The sequence below is a fragment of the Rosa chinensis genome, chromosome 7 (assembly GCF_002994745.2).
Source record: "Rosa chinensis cultivar Old Blush chromosome 7, RchiOBHm-V2, whole genome shotgun sequence".
Lineage (NCBI taxonomy): Eukaryota > Viridiplantae > Streptophyta > Magnoliopsida > Rosales > Rosaceae > Rosa > Rosa chinensis.
The window spans coordinates 35603910-35620747 of record NC_037094.1 but is presented as its reverse complement, the minus strand read 5'-3'; the positions used below and the strand labels follow the sequence as shown (position 1 = coordinate 35620747).

The following is a 16838-nucleotide window of genomic DNA, read 5'->3' as shown; positions in this document are numbered from 1 at the left end:
TGAAGACACCTTTCTTGTCACCACTCCAAATCCAACGATCATTATGAACCCGAGTACTAAGAGGTAGTGCTACAATTTTATGAACAATATGTGGAGGAAACAACTCAGTAAGAAGAGAAAAGTTCCATGTACCCGGAGACGATAAGATGTCAGAAACTAGTTGAAACCTCGGAGTATAGAAAGGTTGCAAATTCTCATTCAGTAACCAAGGATCATTCCAAATTCTAGTGGACCTGCCGTCCCCGATATGCCGTCGAATACCAGCCCACAAAATATCCCGACCATGAATTATGCTCCTCCATGCATATGAGGGAGACGAACCCAACTCAGCTTCCCAAAAATTACAATGAGGGAAATAAATTGCTTTCAACAGTTTAGAAGTTAGTGAGAGTCGATTTTGAATCAATCTCCAACCCTGCTTTGCTAGCATGGCTAGGTTGAAAGCAAATAGATGTCGAAAGCCCTTACCTCCACAGGCTTTGGGTTTACAGAGTTCATCCTAAGCACGCCAATGCATACCTCTCTTTTCATCAGAATTGCCCCACCAAAATTGGGCGCACAATTGATGAAGTTCCTGAATGAAACTTTGAGGAAGTAGATAACAATTCATAGTGTAAAGAGGTATTGCCTGAGCAATCACCTTTATGAGGATCTCACGCCCAACAACACTCAGCAATTTAGAACACCAACCGGTGAGTTTCTTAGACAAGTTGTCTTTGATGTAGGCGAATGTGTCATGCTTAGAATGTCCCACAACCGTAGGTACCCCTAATATTTCTCATGTTTCTCTACCAACTGAACACCAAGAGTAACTGCCATAGATTGTCTCATGTGGGGAGGAACACTACCACTGAAAACCACATTACTTTTCTGTAGGTAACCAATCTCTTAATAATAGTATAGATTAACCAATATTATAGAAATCTATTCAAAACTCATTAGTATCATAAACGAAAAAAAAAAAATTTATCCTTCCTCCTAAAAAAAAAAGTACAATTTAAGAAATTAGCAGTAGTTTCTACACCAAATTCCCAAAAAAAAGAGAAAGAATTGTAGGAAAAAAAAAAAGAAAAGAAAAGTAAAGCTCATTTGGGGTCCAGGTTTGCATTTCAGACATTTCCGATCCCATTCCCCGAGTCTTGAATATAAAATTACTATTCCTTTTTATATACAACAATAAGCTCAAACTTTAATGGCGTCTCTCTCTTTTCCCCTCTCTTATAATTTCTTTGTCTTTCCTTCCTCAAGCAAGCAAGCAAGCAGAAACGCACAGTTTTGTTTTATTTTATTCTATCTATTTAATAATAATTCTATAAAAAGAATTACAAAAATAAAAATAAAAATAAAGGGAAGCGGTGTCAATTCTTTGTACCAGTCATAGAGATTAGAACGAGGAGTCCCTTTCTCTTTCTCTTTCTCTTTTCTCTCCATCACCTCACTAGTTCAATCTTTTTCGCTTTTGTCTTTCCCTGTCCTTTGATCTACAATTATATCCTCTTCCCTTTTTTTTTTTCTTTTTTTTTTAATCCCATTTAATAACAATCCAATTAATTTGATTTCTCCTTTTTCTTTCCGGGATTGTTTTCCGCTTTCAGATTTCGGCTTTATATTTCGTTTTAGGACTCCTCGTGGACACTCAGCAACAACACAACTGACCCAAATGCGACACTAGTACAACACACTCAACTGGACCCTGAAACCTCAGAGTCCCCCCGGCCTTAATGGGTTCCGAGCAGAACAGGTTTCCTCAGCAGGAACGGGTATTGCTTCTACTCTCTCTATCTCTATCTCTCTAGCTTTTTGTTTCTGTGTGTTGTTCTTTGATTAAAGTAATAGACCCTTTTTTGTGTTGTTTTGGTATGGATGAGTTGGGGAGGGTTTGAGTGTCAGATCTGGTGCTTTTTGCCCAACATTTTGGTGTGTTTGGCTTTTGGGTTATGTTTTGTGTTGTGGGTTTTGCTCAGATCTGAGGATGAGCTATGTCAGGTGTTTTGGGCTGGACAGATCTGCCTTTTATATCATTTTATTTAGGCTCTGCATGATTGTTGGTCACCAATCACTGTCCAATTCTGGATCAAAAACTTCTTTTTTTCTCCCATTTTATCTACCTAACATTTTGTCATTATCTTGTACATTGAGTGAAGTATTGGGCAATGCCGGGTTTCTATCGGTGTTTGATCATTTGACCTCTAAATTTGTTGCTTGGATGACAATCTATCCCGGTAAGTTAGACCCGAAAAGGACCTTAGGAAGTTTGATCTTCCAAACTGAAATGCTTGAACCTTGGAGAGCAATGTTTTCTAGAAATGCATCTGCTATGAAACTCGTATATTTGATCGAGGGAATATGCCCTTAGTTTGACATAGGATAGTGGGGAGTCTGTTCTCTTCTGTAATGTATGAAAGATGATTGATTCCTGGTTACATGATGCATAACCATCCAGTGGTAGGGAAGTTGGGAAGTGATTCACATTCTTTGTCTCGTAAAATCTCACTTTGACTTGCTTGGACTGTGAAGTTGGGTGCTCGGTTTTTAATTGTTTCTATATTTAATGCTCAATATCCAATTATGCTTATAACGCCCGCCTGTATTGACAGAGAAAGAGATGGGGAGGATGTTTGGGTGCATTCTCTTGTTTCGGTACACAGAAAGGTGGAAAGCGTATAGTCCCTGCATCTCGCATACCTGACGGCAATGCATCAGCGACCCAGCCAAATGGACCCCAAGCAGCTGGGTTGGCAAACCAAGCAACAGGATTAGCTCCATCTCTTTTAGCTCCGCCTTCTTCGCCAGCATCATTTACAAATTCCGCCCTTCCTTCAACAGCTCAGTCACCCAGTTGTTACTTGTCATTAGCTGCGAACTCACCAGGAGGTCCTTCAAACAGAATGTTTGCAACTGGGCCGTACGCCAATGAAACACAACTGGTCTCGCCTCCTGTTTTCTCAACCTTCACAACTGAGCCGTCCACAGCTCCTCTTACTCCCCCTCCAGAATTGGCGCATCTAACTACTCCCTCTTCCCCAGATGTGCCATTTGCTCGTTTCCTCTCATCTTCAGCGGATATTAAAAGCACTGAGAAGACCAATTACATTGCTGCAAATGATCTTCAAGCTACATATTCGCTGTATCCTGGGAGCCCTGCTAGTAGTCTCAGATCTCCAATTTCAAGGGCATCAAATGACTGTTCTTCATCATCTTTTCCAGAACGCGATTTCCCCCCACAGTGGGATCCCTCAGTTTCTCCCCAAAATGGAAACTATCCAAGGAGTGGTTCTGGCAGGTTGTATGGGCATGACACAACTGGACCCTCTGTGGCATCTCAAGACTCGAATTTCTTCTGTCCTGCAACATTTGCACAGTTTTATCTGGATAATCCACCATTCCCTCATACTGGAGGAAGGTTAAGTGTTTCCAAGGATTCAGATGCTTACTCAACTAGTGGAAATGGAAATGGAAATGGAAGTCAGAACAGGCACAATAGAAGCCCTAAGCAAGATGTGGAAGAATTAGAAGCCTATAGAGCATCCTTTGGGTTCAGTGCTGATGAAATTATTACCACCACCCAGTATGTTGAGATTACTGATGTCATGGATGAATCATTTACCATTGGCTCTCATAAATCTCCCCCAGAGGAAAGCGTAGAGCCTAAATCTGCCGTTGCAGGACGCTCTGACTTGCCAGTATTGTCCAATGGATATGAAGGTGAACTATTAACTTTTGATCTCAGGATGTTACTTGATTCTAATATACTATTGTTCATTGGTTTTCAGAAAGCAAGTATGAGGGGGAAAATTAAAAATCAAATTTTTAATTCTAAAACTAGAACCTTATTTAATCATAAGATGCCCTATATGCATGTTTTCTTAGGAACCAGATGAAACAACTACTTTAAAACTAGATTGTTAGTAGAGAGTTGTCTTTAAACTCTATTCATTTAACACATTTGAACAAGTCAAAATATATGTATGACATAGCTGCCATTCACAGTTGTGTATACGAAATTTGAGGAGACTGACATTTAAACCGGCACTAATTATGTATTTCTTTCTTTATACATCTTCTGTTTCTCCAACACCTCCCATCTCTGTCATGTGTGTGTAATGAAAGAAAAAAGAATAATTGTCAATGTGAGGGAGAGTATTGAGGGATGGTTAGTCTTTCACCTTATTTGAACAATCTTCCCCTTCCTTTCTTCTCCCATGGTCATGTAGTTATTTGTAGATGGTAATGTTCCTCTCTTGTATGACTCAGATCAAAAGTCCCGAAGACAGCCTTGTGATGTCTCTCGATCAACTACGCCTGGTATGCGTACTGTGACCAATGAAGAAGACATATTCTCAAAGATGGGCTCATCTAAATCGAGCAGAAGGTATCAGATGGGGCAATCTTGCTCAGATGCGGAAATCGACTACAGAAGAGGAAGAAGCTTACGAGAGGGCAAAGGGGATTTCACATGGCATGACAAAGAATAAGCAGCAAACCGGATTGTTAGTTGTTTGGCAAACGTGTTATGTGCTCATCTTTCGTCCTATGCTTTCGTTTGGGCTTCTGTGATTGGTGGAATTTATCTAACCTATGATCTAACCTGGTCTTTCTCTCTGCTGTGTGACCTGCTGTGTCTGATTGATGAATGTATGTGAATGCATCAATTGATATATATGTATTTGGTGGAATGCGGTTAGATAAATGTATTAGTGGAACATGGGTTTAGCTTGTATTTCTGGCTGTGTTTTGTATACCATGTGGCACAGTAAGCTAATATTAGAGCTTGAAGGGTTTTTCCCTTTTAAGTGATTCTGTAAACCTGCTCCAATGTCTATGCTGATTTATAAAGGACTAACTAACAACAGAGAGCCTAATGCTTTTCAGTTGCAGATGCTTTAATGCAATCTTTCTAAACACCTTCCACCTAAATGACAAAAATACCAACATTATGGGATTTACCCCTTTGGTGAGGTGAAATGTCATTGTATTTTTAACGCATTAGTGGTTGATTCTGACATCGTATTGTTATATTATGTTTATAGTGCCCAGAAATCAGAAATGACATGATAATTGTCCACAGGGTGAATTCTATTTCGTGCCAAAGACTCAGAACGACATTCTAGTTGACTGATACATGGGTGATGGGAGTAGTCCTAATACTAGGAAATTTATCGAGATAATGCCAGTTGATGGACCTCTACTTCAAACTTGTTTGCATTAAGCAAGAACGTGGATTCAACTACTCTAATCCAGGGCATGAGCATGAGTTAACTAGAAATCTTTCGAAAGCTCCAAAACAGCATCTCTTTTATTGACTCATCAAAATTCTGAAATTCAATCCTTACATAGAACATTTTTTAGCATTCAATCAAATAAAATAATTTTTTTTTTTGAAATTTAGTTATTTCTTTATATAGTAAAGTTCCACATAATAACCAATTATACTGAGACGACTGAAACGTGGACAAAAGCAGTGTAGATGTAGGAGAGCAGACGGTGGACCACTAAAGTCGGGAATAAGGGGTCGTTACGGTCAATGTTAGGATTGGAGTCAACATTGGAGATTGTCTTTAATTCACTTAACTCGATTTTAACGGCTTGTCTGCTTTTTGTTTTTTTTTTGGATGAATCTCGGGGAAGCGAGAAAAATTTATTTAAAAAGAAAAATAATAAGTTACAATGAACCCTAGGAATGATAGAAATCTAACCCTACAAAATAAACAAGAGAAGAGCGTATCATTCTCCTCCCACCAAAACATACACATAAACAAGAAACTAGCAAAAATAAAAATTTGGAAGACTAAAGGAGTCTCGAGCACCAAAAAAAAAAAAAGAAAAAAAGTAGGAGGCAGGTCTCACCAAACCAGACCTGTTGAATTAGAGCCATGATTTGTCAATGCATCTGCGACTTGGTTATCCTCATGAAAAATGTGAGAAGCACGAAACTACATATGAGAAATATGGTGCAAGCAATTTAAACGCTTGTATACCCTAATGACACGTTTACTTACTTGGAATGAGAATGAAAATGGAAGGAATGGTTCCAAAATAAAAGTATTCTCGCGTATACTAACACATAAAAGAAATCAGAATGGTTTGCGTTTACTAACGCATAAATGAATGAGAATGGGGTGTAGGCCACACCTCCTTGTCAGGAATCGATTTTGGAATACTTAGGAATTTGATTCCGAAGGGAAGAGATGGGTTTAGGAATCAAAGCCTCTAGAATCAAGACCGATTCCTTTCTTCTCTCATTCCAGTTGTCTCTGATTCATGATTTTTTTTCCATTCCAAATAAGTAAACGTGTCATTAATATAGAATCGATCTAATCTCTTTTTAGCATTCAATATATTTAGAGATATCTGAGCTGGATTAGCATTTACTCTCTAATTCACCACTCTATTGTGAAAATATGCAAGGCCTTTCTTGATATATATTCTTTTCTTTTTTAGTGTTTTCCAGGGATTGTTTGTGGAGCCCACTTTTTTATTAAATTTTTATTAGCTGAAATATAGTTTTTGGGTCTCGATGAATATATCACTTTGCAAATTTTCAGCTATATTATAAATCTTTAAAGTGTTGAGCTAGCTGAAATCAATGGACAAACTAAACCATTCATGTTAATAATGGTAAGTCACGATTATGAATGCTTAGACTATTTTCAATTTGGCGAAAACTTGCAAAAGTGATCTATTCTTGCAAATCAAAAAAATAAAAGGCCCATTTTTCGAGATGCAATCAAAAAATGAGTCTCACCGACAAGATCAACACCACCATCTACACCGCCTTGAGCGGTTCTGAGCAGCATTCGCACTTTTACCTCCTTGAGGGCGTCAACCTCTGATCCGGCCTATATATATATATATATATATATATATATATATATATATATATATATATATAGGGAAAATTTTAAGAACCGTACACCACATATGGCCCACTCCGAAGATCCATACATTATCTTTTAAAGAAATCAAAATAGTACATGACTTTCAAAACCCGACAAACTTTTAGTACATGGTGTCTATAACACCGTTAAACTTTTGCAATTATTCATTTTTCAAAAGGTAACTTAGTATTTTCACCCCTTCCCCCAATATCAAGGTTTGATTTGGACACCTAAATCTGATCTTCTCCTCCTCCTCCTCCTTCTTCTTCCTCCCTCCCCGATATCAACATTTGATTTGGACACCCAAATCTGATTTTCTCCTCCTCCTCCTCCTTATTCTTCTTATGTATTCTCCTTCTTCCTCTCTTCCTCCCTCTTTCCATCCCTCCCCGATATCAAGGTTTGTTTTGGACACCCAAACCTAACTTTCTTCTTCTCCTCCTACTTCTTCTTCTTCCTCCCTCTCTCCCTAATATCAAGGTTTGATTTGGACACCCAAATCTGATTTTCTTCTCATGCCTCTTCTTCTTCCTTCTTCCTTCTTCTTCCTCCCTCCCTCCCTCCCTCTCTCCGTGATTTCAAGGTTTGATTTGGACACCCAAATCTGATCTTCTTCTTCTTCTTTTTCTTTTTTTATTTATTTATTTATTTATCAATCCTTGAAGAGACAGATTTCTTCTTCTTCTTCTTTGGAGTGAGCCATATATAGTGTACGGTTCTTAAAATTATCCCATATATATATATATATATATATATATATATATATATATATATATACAGATCTTATCCAGAGTGGAGCTCCGCTTTGAAATTAACGTGTGAAGTTCGAGTTTTTGATTACTTTTCGGTCGCATATCCACATCTCGACCGTTCAGTTTTTGAGTACTAGAGTTTTGAGTACTAGAGTATAGATTATCCCTGCAAATTTTCAGCCAAAATGATGATCGTTAAGGCATTGATACCTGCCTTAAAGATAGTACGGTTCAGGTTGACAGATTCAGTCCGTCCATTGGTTTAAGCGAGTTAGATACCTTAACGATCATCAATTTGGCTGAAAATTTGCAGAGATGATCTATACACTAATACCTAAAAAATGAACGGTCGAGATGTGGATGTGCAACTGAAAAGTGACCAAAAACTCGAACTTCACACGTTAATTTCAAAACGGAGCTCCGTTCTGAATTAAATCTCTTTATATATATATATATATATATATATATTCCATATCAAGAGATACAATTTTATGGACCTGTGCCTCAAAAGCCTGAAAAGTTAGCTCTTAAGCTCAATAAGCAATTAAAATAAATAAATAAATAACTAATTTCTTTACAATCTAGTTGGAAAGATTAGCACGAACCGCCAAGTCATTAACAAAGGGAGACCTAGAACAACGGTTGATCCAAATTGAACTATGGATATAGAAAGACAATCTAATCATTTAAAACAATTATGTCAAATTCAACTAATGTTATGTAGATGATTATTTGGTTTTTAGTAGCCTCTGTAAATTAATATTGTGATTAGAATTTATACATATTAGCTCATGGTATTTTCCACCCCTAGTATATGCTTGCAAATGAAAATGACTAAATTTCTATCCTAAAGTTCTGTTTTTTTTGGATTGGATTTCTGTCCTCAAGACACTACGAAAACAATTTTGACCGAAGAAAACAAAATTATTTCTTTAGATAATTACGTGTTTGCAATTTCCATATTTTTTTCTCTCTCTCTCTTTTTGGTCTTGACCGTCTTAAAACGGTGACCGACGCTGTCTATATCTGGAGACAGGTGTGTACTAAAAAGCGTACGACACTGCTCCCACGTCTGTGATTGTCAAACTAATTAACCAACGCAGAAATTACACGAAATGGGCTACTGTAAGTCCCCCGAACCTTCCGTCACGCGCTCAAACCTCACCTTCCGTCACGTAAAAACCAAAACAACCGGCTAGGACGGCACGAGTCATCAAACCCTGTCTCCGTTATTAAATTTCAATTTCGCTGCTCATCATCAAAACCGTGTTCTCCTCCATCTTCCCCTCTGTCATTCCCAACCATATCCATTATTTATATAAAGGCTAAACCTTCCACGTCTATTACACACCAACATCCCCTTCCTTAATATTCTAATCTTTCCTTCTTCTATAAATAGCAAAGAGGCACCAGAGAAGTCCAATACACATTTTACGAGTTCAAAGTTCTAGTTCCTTTTCTTCCTGCTATCTGGGTTTTATAGTAATCAATCTCAAACACTTAACATGACGGTCGACGTAGTTTCTTTGACTCCAGCAGCTTCCATGGAGAAGGCGCAGCAACAGCATTCTCCCAAGTCGACCTTGGCAAAGCTGTGCCGTAAACTGTCTTCGAGAAAGGCAGAGAAGCGCACTCTATCGAGTCCAACGAGCAGCTCATGCAGCAGCGAGCTCGAGAAGGTGTTCTATTACTTTGATGAGAACGGTGACGGTAAGATATCCCCGGCAGAACTTCAGACCTGTGTGAGGACTGTCGGAGGAGAGCTCTCCGAGGAGGAAGCGCAAGCGGCCGTGGACGCTTCCGATTTGGATGGGGATGGGATGCTGGGATTTGAAGAGTTCCAGAAGTTGATGCAGGCCACAAATGGAGACGAGGAGAACAAGAGCAAAGAGCTCAGAGATGCCTTTCGGATGTATGAAATGGAGGGCTCAGGATGCATAACACCCGCAAGCTTGAAGAGGATGCTGGGCAGGTTGGGCGAGTCGCGCTCCATTGAGGATTGCAAGACCATGATTTGCATGTTCGACCTCAATGGAGATGGAGTTCTCAACTTTGATGAGTTCAGAATCATGATGGCATGAATACTGATGCCCCATTGTTTTTGTGTATATAAGAGTGTTCCTTGTTGCTTTCAATTTTTCTTTGACTAATTTTTAACAACAGACATTTTCATTTTTCCTTCTATAGTATGAACTCATAATAAAATGAGATATTTATATAATTTTCCCACGTAGCCCTTACTATCTAAAGTCTGCTTCACAGAACTTAATAAAGTTTTTACAAGTACCAAGGTATCATTAGTAATATCAGATATTCAGTTATAGAAGTTGCAGACAGTAGCATGTAAACATCTGATTAACAGAGTAGATGCTTAAGTACAACTTCATTGGCAAACTGGATGAAAGAAACCATGAAGTTCCAAATTGCAGCATCTCATATTCCATTAAGCGTGACCACAACTTTCCGAGCGGTAGGTTCGTCACGATGCTCACACAACCATATTCCCTGTAGCAATCGATAGAAGGAGATGGTAAACGATATGCCATAAGCTATAAAGCAGACAAAATTCTAGACTTCCGTTTTAGGTAAAGAGTTCGACAATGATAAAATAGAAACCGATTCTCCATCAGACAACATACAAGGATAGGCAAGTGAACAGTAAGTAAAAGAAACCATTTTTAATAACTATAATCATATTGTTAGCCAACAGAAATGTAGACTTCCATTGCGGCATGATTCTAGTTTTTGAATGCCTGATCCGTCTCTTTGAAGTTAGAAGCATCTGTGAAATGTCAAGAAAAAGCCCTGTTTATATCTTATTTAATTCCCAATTACAAGAAATTTCATCCCGCTCTCTTCAAAAAGTCAAGCTGCTTACAACTAGATTTTGGAAAAAGTTTCACCATGCTCTAGCATCATTGACCAACTGTCTTCAAATGCTTTTATGTACACAATTTTATATGCAGAAGACATTCTAGTCCTTTGACTTACAAAATCGTGTACATATAGTCAAGGCTTAAGATTCAAAATGAACGTTTTGGACAGGGTATTATCATACAGTAATGAGGCTATAGCCATCCCCCATCACTACTTTTACACCCAAATTTTTTCAGCACTCACGAAACAGAAAAGACTAATAACATAGTTATGCCACCCTCAATAATCCCATAATTCCCTTCATTCGCAAACTGGACCACTCACCAAGTCGCCATCAAACACTCTCCTCACAAAAGGATCCTATAAATAATTTACAACTATAGATGGTCTCACTATGGCTGTGCCATCATTTAAGGAAGTTGGAGAAGGTATCCGGCGGTGACTAGTGGAAGCGAAAGATTTGAAGATCCTATGTCACTTGGAACTTGGAAGCTACAGCAGTCTGTGGTTAACTGGATATAACCAAACCAGATCCTGGACTCTTCCATCATGACATCATGCCACTCACTGGATCTCAAAAATATTCAGTTTTCCTTGAATCCATTGCACAGTTAAACTCAAAGCTATTTTTTATTGGAAAAGTATGAGAACTTGGACACTTTTGGCCAGCCATGCTACACCTTTCTATATCAACATTCTTTTAAAAAGAATACTTCATGGCAGCAAGAAATCAATCATTCTGGACATTTTTAGGCAATCACTCAATTTTTTTTAGCACTGCTTAGTGCTCTGTTGTTCACCTTTCCTAACCATGATGCATTTTATGTCCGGCATTTACCCTTTTGTTCTATTTCCATAGCTAATAATTAGCCAATCACTCAAGAAATTTAATAAGCGGAGCAGCCATAGAACATCTTGCTATGTGTGACGATAACAAGGTGGAGAAATGCAGCTCTTAACAAGTAGAAAACTACTGTAGTTTAAATAAGTGGTTTCACATACCTGCCAAGTTCCCATGTTAAGCTTCCCATTTGTGATTGGAATCCTACATAAGAACAAGGAACATGTATATGTCAATGAGGGAATAAAACTTTTTAATAGCAATTGTAGCCAATTCTAATCAAGCTAATAAGATATCCTTACGACAGTTGGCAGCCAAACATTGATGATTTAATGTGTGCCGGCATGTCATCTGGGCCTGCAAAGCTTACAAAAATTCAGAACTAACACTCCCCAATATCAGAAATACCAATCATATATTATACCTAATGCCACTCAAACACATAATAAACCAAGTTATATGCTTTCATAGGTAGCAATTTCGAGCAAACCAAAGACTTCCACAGAACAAGAAATCGAAACAACTGTCTTATCTAATCACTTCAATCCAATACTAACCTTCAAGGGTATGTCTCCACGGTGCAGATGCCCCCTAAAAATAAAAAGATGGAAACGTCACATAAGCCATCTCCTTAGAATCAAGTATGCTGCTAAGGCTACATAAGATTTTACAGAACACATACTAACCTCAGGAACTATCCTATTAAGGAATGTCTCTGTATCGGTACGAACATCAGAGTCATAGTTCTCATTGATAGTAAGAGAAGCACTTGTGTGTTGCACTGAAATAGAATATAAACAAAGGTTAGTTCAAAAGATGAGAAAAGGGAGGCAGGTACAAGTTTAGACTTGGGGACCCTACAGAAGAGGTGAGCAAGTCCGCAGTTGAATCCAGACAAGTCCTGCCCGATTTCCTTCATTATCTGAAATGAAACAAGTAGAGATGCAACTATGATTAGATTTATTGAACTGGGGTTCTGGGTTTTGGACTTAACAGACCAGAGACGATGATGGTTAATACCTTAGGGGTGATGAGGTGGCAGCCTCTTCTCTGGGGAGGCAGAGTTATGGTCTTCTGGGCCCACTTGGGACCGGAAGCTGCCATTGAATTGGGGTCGGTGGTGCTTGGGGCGGTGAACAATGAACACTTGATGCGAACCGGAGATGAGACTGAGAGGGGCTTCGCCACAGAGAGGAACGACAGTGAGCTTTGCATTGCGGACCAAGCTGTTTAAGAAACAAGAAAAAAGCCCAAATGTACGAAAATTGGGAAAAATGCTGTGGAGAGTTTTGGGTTTATTAAACCAATAAGCATTTCCACATCATCTCACCTCTGCCGCACGTTACTCCCTCCACTTCTGGTCCACTAAACAAGTGCTTAGTTTTGTGCATCATTCCCTAGTGTTGATGTTTCAATCGGTGGTTCTAGTTCTATGCAAAAGTACTTCAGTATTTATCAGATTCGATTAGTGTCCAAACTTTGAGAGAGTCGATAGGCAGAGAGATGAGTGGAGTAGATCTTGATCAACCTTTAAAACAAAAGAAATAGTCAGGGAGGTTAGTGTGTATCGGTTAAAGATCATGTGATCCTCAAATTACTTGAGTAATGAATTTGATAGCAGTACTTTTTTTTTGTTTTTTAAATTATCCAGAAAGACTGTATTTGAATATGAAAGCCTCAAGGGCAACTAATGTTTACAACACCAAATAGCAAGACAGTTGATACATTTCTCATAACTGTATAATTGGTCCAAGAGAAACCATCGAAGGACCTATGGCCTACATTTGCAATTGCATCTGCAACAAAATTTGCTTCCCTAAAGACATGCTTGAAGGAGATAGAGGCAAACATAATAGCAATCTTCTAAATGTCTTGGACGTACGATTTTCGCCATCCTCCGTGGTGGTCCCTTTCTGCATCAATAACAAGTTTTGAGTCGCCATCAACCTATAGTTTCGAAAAGCCTTACTGTTGTGCACTAACGAGGCTATATCGTAGAGCTGTTGATTCTGCTACCGGAACTATGGTACTCCCAAATAGGGTTGGCAATGGGTTGTGTCGGGTCAAGGTACTTGTCGCATCGCAAGATACAAACCCAAGCCCAACTTATTTAATAATCGTGTCAAAAATTTAAACCCAAACCCAACCTATTTATTAAACGGGTTACCCATTTCCAACCCGCTTAACTCATTTAACAAATAAATCGTGTCGCGTTAGACCAAATGACATATTTAAGAGTTAACAATGTGACCCATTTAACTAAAAAAAATGCATAAATTAATTAAATTCACTAAAAACTCCACAAGACGAAGAATATAGATAATTATATAATATTCATAAATAATTAAATTCAATAATTATAAAGCAAAATATTTCAAACTGTCTAATCCTATAATAAATTACTCCAAACGTCCAAAATTTCAAGAAGAATTATAACATAATTGGGTTATACGGGTTCACTTCGTGTTGGCGGGTGACCCGTGACCGACCCATTTATTAAATGGGTCATGACGGGTTGACCCACGCCCGACCCGCTTTTTAATCGTGCGGGTTCAACCCGTTTTATTTTGTGCGGGTTTCGAGTCGTGTTATCTGGTCGTGTCGGAATTGACAGCCATACTCCCAAATTCTTTAATTTTGTAGCTGCATAAAGCGGTTTACCGGAAGTATCCCTCATGATGAAGCCTCTTGCTACAGAGATTCTCTGTCCAGACCCATCAAAGTTAATTTTGACATAATTTCTGGGGGGAGTTGCCACATAATAGTGGCCGGATGGTTATGCATAGTCTTCCCCCATTTGGATATATCGTTTCTTTGATATCATTAAGAATAGCAGCTAAGGCTGCTAAATTGCATTTAGGAAGCTGATAGCTCCTCTAAAGAAAGTTTCATTTCTATCTTTCCAAATTTGTGATGCATCACTTAAGAGTCCAGCTCAATCTAATTAATATCCATTGGAAATGCAACAGTGATTTAATTCTTGGTCTCTAAAACAAGTTATGTGTATGGAAAGTTGTCAAGTCATCTTTGGTCATAGTGAGAGTCCTATTGAAACTTGAATTTTAATTAAATTGTGTCTTCCATATATATCATGTAATATTGGCCTTGTTGGGCAGATCAACATTATTAAAAGTTTGTTTCAGACTGTGCTCTGTTCTTTGTAGGGCTGGGCACGGTCCCAGACCGGCACTGGATTTGCTGGGACCGGCTATTTTTTTTTGGACCGGGCTTGCAGTTCCAGAGAATGGGGACTGGGCTAAACCCGGACAGGGACAAGCTGGCAGGTTTTTTCGGGCTTTCGGGCCCAACCCGTCTTTGAAAAAAAGAAAAAGAAAAAAAGATTGATAAGAAAAGAAAGCCAGAAAGGTTTTTGGCTTTGAAAAATCAAAGGGAGAAGAGATTTGGATTGCTGGGAAAAGAGAAGAAAGGTCGTGGGTTCTTTAATTTAGTTCCTGATGTCATGCACGACTTGCGACGACTGTGGCGACGGCAGCGGAGGAGGACGAAGAGAACGAGCACGATGACGACGCTGGAGTTGAACTTGAAGAGCGAGAGGTAAAGGAAATGAGGAATAATGGACTGGCTGATCTCTAGTTTTTGGAGGAGGAGCAAAGTTGGGGGCTTGGGGTTGACTGGCTGAGGAAGAAGAAGAAGAAGAAGAACTGAAGAAGAGAGAAGAAGAAAGAAGCAGAGGAGAGGAGGGGAATCGTGAAAGAAAGAAGAAGAAGGAGAGAGAAGAATGATAAAAGAAATATAAAAAAAGAAGAAGAAGGAGAAAGAAGAAAGAAGACGCAGAGGAGAGAGAATAAAGAAGAATAAAAGAAATATAAAAAAAAAAAAAAGAAGGAGAAAGAATAAAGAAGACGCAGAGGAGAGAGAATAAAGAAGAATGATAGTGATAGGTAGTCTTGAGAAGAGTGAAAAGTAGAAGGATACGTCAAAAGAGGGAGAGGATAAGTACAAAAGATAAAAAATGTATTACTTGTGTAGTGAAGTTCGGGTTCTTCGGTCCAAAAGGTCAGCAAAAGTCAGGGACCGGGACCGGACCGGCAAGAATGAGTTTGGGACCAAACCGGCCCGAAAGCAACTATTTTCAGTCTAAAACCAGACCCGAACCGGCCTGTCCAGATTGGTTCCTCCGGGTTTTTCGGTCTTTCGGTCATTTATGCCCACCCCTAGTTCTTTGGTGAGTGACTCCCAATATCCTATCCTCTGGTTGAGTGATTCCCAGATCAAACCCCATCACACAAGCTCTCTGTATACACCTGCATCAAGTGGTATCAGAGCGGGTTTTCCGCTATAAAGCCTATTGTTGGTGGGTGCGTTTTCTTTCTAGTCATCATGGTACGGGGGCGTGGAAGTCGTAGACGAACAGCTCCAATTGATGATGTTTATCAACGTGATGAGATAGATGAGTTGAAGTGATCCAATGAGAATTTGGACCGCATGATGGAAGAGATCTTGAGGTGGCTCCCCGCTCAAGACGGTGGAAATAATTTTGGTGGTGGCATTCAGCACCCATTCAATATCCCAGAAGAACAAGAACATGGAGGCTCTGACGACTCAAGTTCTGGTATGACTACGTCGGAACAAGTACAATTGCAATCTGCTTGGGCAATGGAGCGTCTTGCAAAGGCGTTAGAAAATGCGGATAAAAGTATTCGTGTTGATGTGTCTGATTTCTATGGTAAGCTGGATCCTGAATCCTACTGTGATTGGATTGCCTCTTTGGAGACCTTCTTCCAATGGAAGGATATGTTTGAAGATCGAAAGATGAAGTTTGTAGCCACAAAGCTCCAGAGTACTGCTCTAAATTGGCTGCAAGAGTATCAGCAACGTCGGGAAAGAAAGGGATTGGGTCGAGTCAATACTTGGGCTGAAATGAAATTGAAACTTGATGACATGTTTTTGCCCCTTGATTTCAACCAAACTCTATATCTTAAGTTTCATCATCTTCGTCAAAGGCGAGACCAAAGTGTGGTCGATTACACAGAAGAATTCTATAAGCTGTTGAGGCGTCTGCAATTACAATAAACTGATGATCAACTAGTTACAAGGTATTTGAGTGGCTTGAAACAAGAAATACATGATGAGATTATCTTGCATCACCTACGCACGCTGGAAGAGTGCTATCAGATGGCCTTGAAAGCAGAAGAAAAATTGAGGAGGCTATCTTTAAAGCGTTTTGTGAAAACTCCGGGGAGTGGAACTTCAAAAGAAAACCAGGAGCACCAAGATCCTTCAATCAAACTTCCTTTGAAGATAAAAGGAATGTCATTGAACGTGCTAGTAGCTCGCGAGGTCGCGAGAAAAAAAGATGTCAGCTGTTTTCGGTGTGGGTTGGAGGCTCACATGGCCTATGAATGTCCAAAGAAAAGTAAAGAAGCTCGTCTGAACATGATCAATGAAGAGTGCAAGGACTTGCTAATTTATGACACTGATGGAGAGGGAGAAATTCTTGAAGAAGTGTGTGAACTTGATAGTGAAGCT

The 16838-nt window shown here is 39.2% G+C and overlaps 3 protein-coding genes across 4 annotated transcripts; 2 read left to right on the top strand and 1 right to left on the bottom strand.

Moving 5' to 3' along the window:
* The first annotated feature begins 1409 nt into the window (after positions 1-1409).
* LOC112178966 (uncharacterized protein At1g76660) lies at positions 1410-4852 on the top strand. Of its 2 annotated transcripts, none has more exons than XM_024317249.2 (3): positions 1410-1760; positions 2598-3705; positions 4255-4852. In XM_024317249.2, exons 1-3 carry the CDS (start codon positions 1722-1724, stop codon positions 4473-4475), a joined length of 1368 nt encoding a protein of 455 aa, XP_024173017.1. In that variant the 5' UTR covers positions 1410-1721; the 3' UTR covers positions 4476-4852. The 2 variants fall into 2 exon arrangements, with proteins under 2 accessions (XP_024173017.1, XP_024173018.1); XM_024317250.2 differs by lacking the exon at positions 1410-1760 and adding an exon at positions 2287-2445.
* A 4092-nt stretch (positions 4853-8944) lies between these two features.
* On the top strand, positions 8945-9851 carry LOC112178793 (putative calcium-binding protein CML19). The gene has a single exon (XM_024317013.2). It carries the CDS (start codon positions 9136-9138, stop codon positions 9709-9711), a length of 576 nt encoding a protein of 191 aa, XP_024172781.1. The 5' UTR covers positions 8945-9135; the 3' UTR covers positions 9712-9851.
* Positions 9852-9899: 48 nt separating this feature from the next.
* LOC112178794 (UPF0047 protein YjbQ) lies at positions 9900-12646 on the bottom strand. Its single transcript, XM_024317014.2, has 7 exons — positions 12369-12646; positions 12210-12270; positions 12035-12129; positions 11906-11939; positions 11651-11705; positions 11510-11552; positions 9900-10135 (listed from the first exon to the last, which is right to left on the bottom strand). The coding sequence occupies exons 1-7, from the start codon at positions 12561-12563 to the stop codon at positions 10064-10066; spliced, it is 555 nt and encodes a 184-aa protein (XP_024172782.1). The 5' UTR covers positions 12564-12646; the 3' UTR covers positions 9900-10063.
* Between the last annotated feature and the right edge of the window lie 4192 nt (positions 12647-16838).

Coding starts and splice junctions, on each gene's coding strand:
- LOC112178966 (XM_024317249.2), top strand. CDS start 1,722: ATGGGTTCCGAGCAGAACAGGTTTCCTCAGCAGGAACGG. Junction 1,761..2,597: donor GGTTTCCTCAGCAGGAACGG/GTATTGCTTCTA, acceptor CTGTATTGACAG/AGAAAGAGATGGGGAGGATG. Junction 3,706..4,254: donor ATTGTCCAATGGATATGAAG/GTGAACTATTAA, acceptor TGTATGACTCAG/ATCAAAAGTCCCGAAGACAG.
- LOC112178793 (XM_024317013.2), top strand. CDS start 9,136: ATGACGGTCGACGTAGTTTCTTTGACTCCAGCAGCTTCCATGGAGAAG.
- LOC112178794 (XM_024317014.2), bottom strand. CDS start 12,563: ATGCAAAGCTCACTGTCGTTCCTCTCTGTGGCGAAGCCCCTCTCAGTC. Junction 12,130..12,209: donor CGGACTTGCTCACCTCTTCT/GTAGGGTCCCCA, acceptor ATTCTATTTCAG/TGCAACACACAAGTGCTTCT. Junction 11,706..11,905: donor GTGGAGACATACCCTTGAAG/GTTAGTATTGGA, acceptor TAAGCTTTGCAG/GCCCAGATGACATGCCGGCA.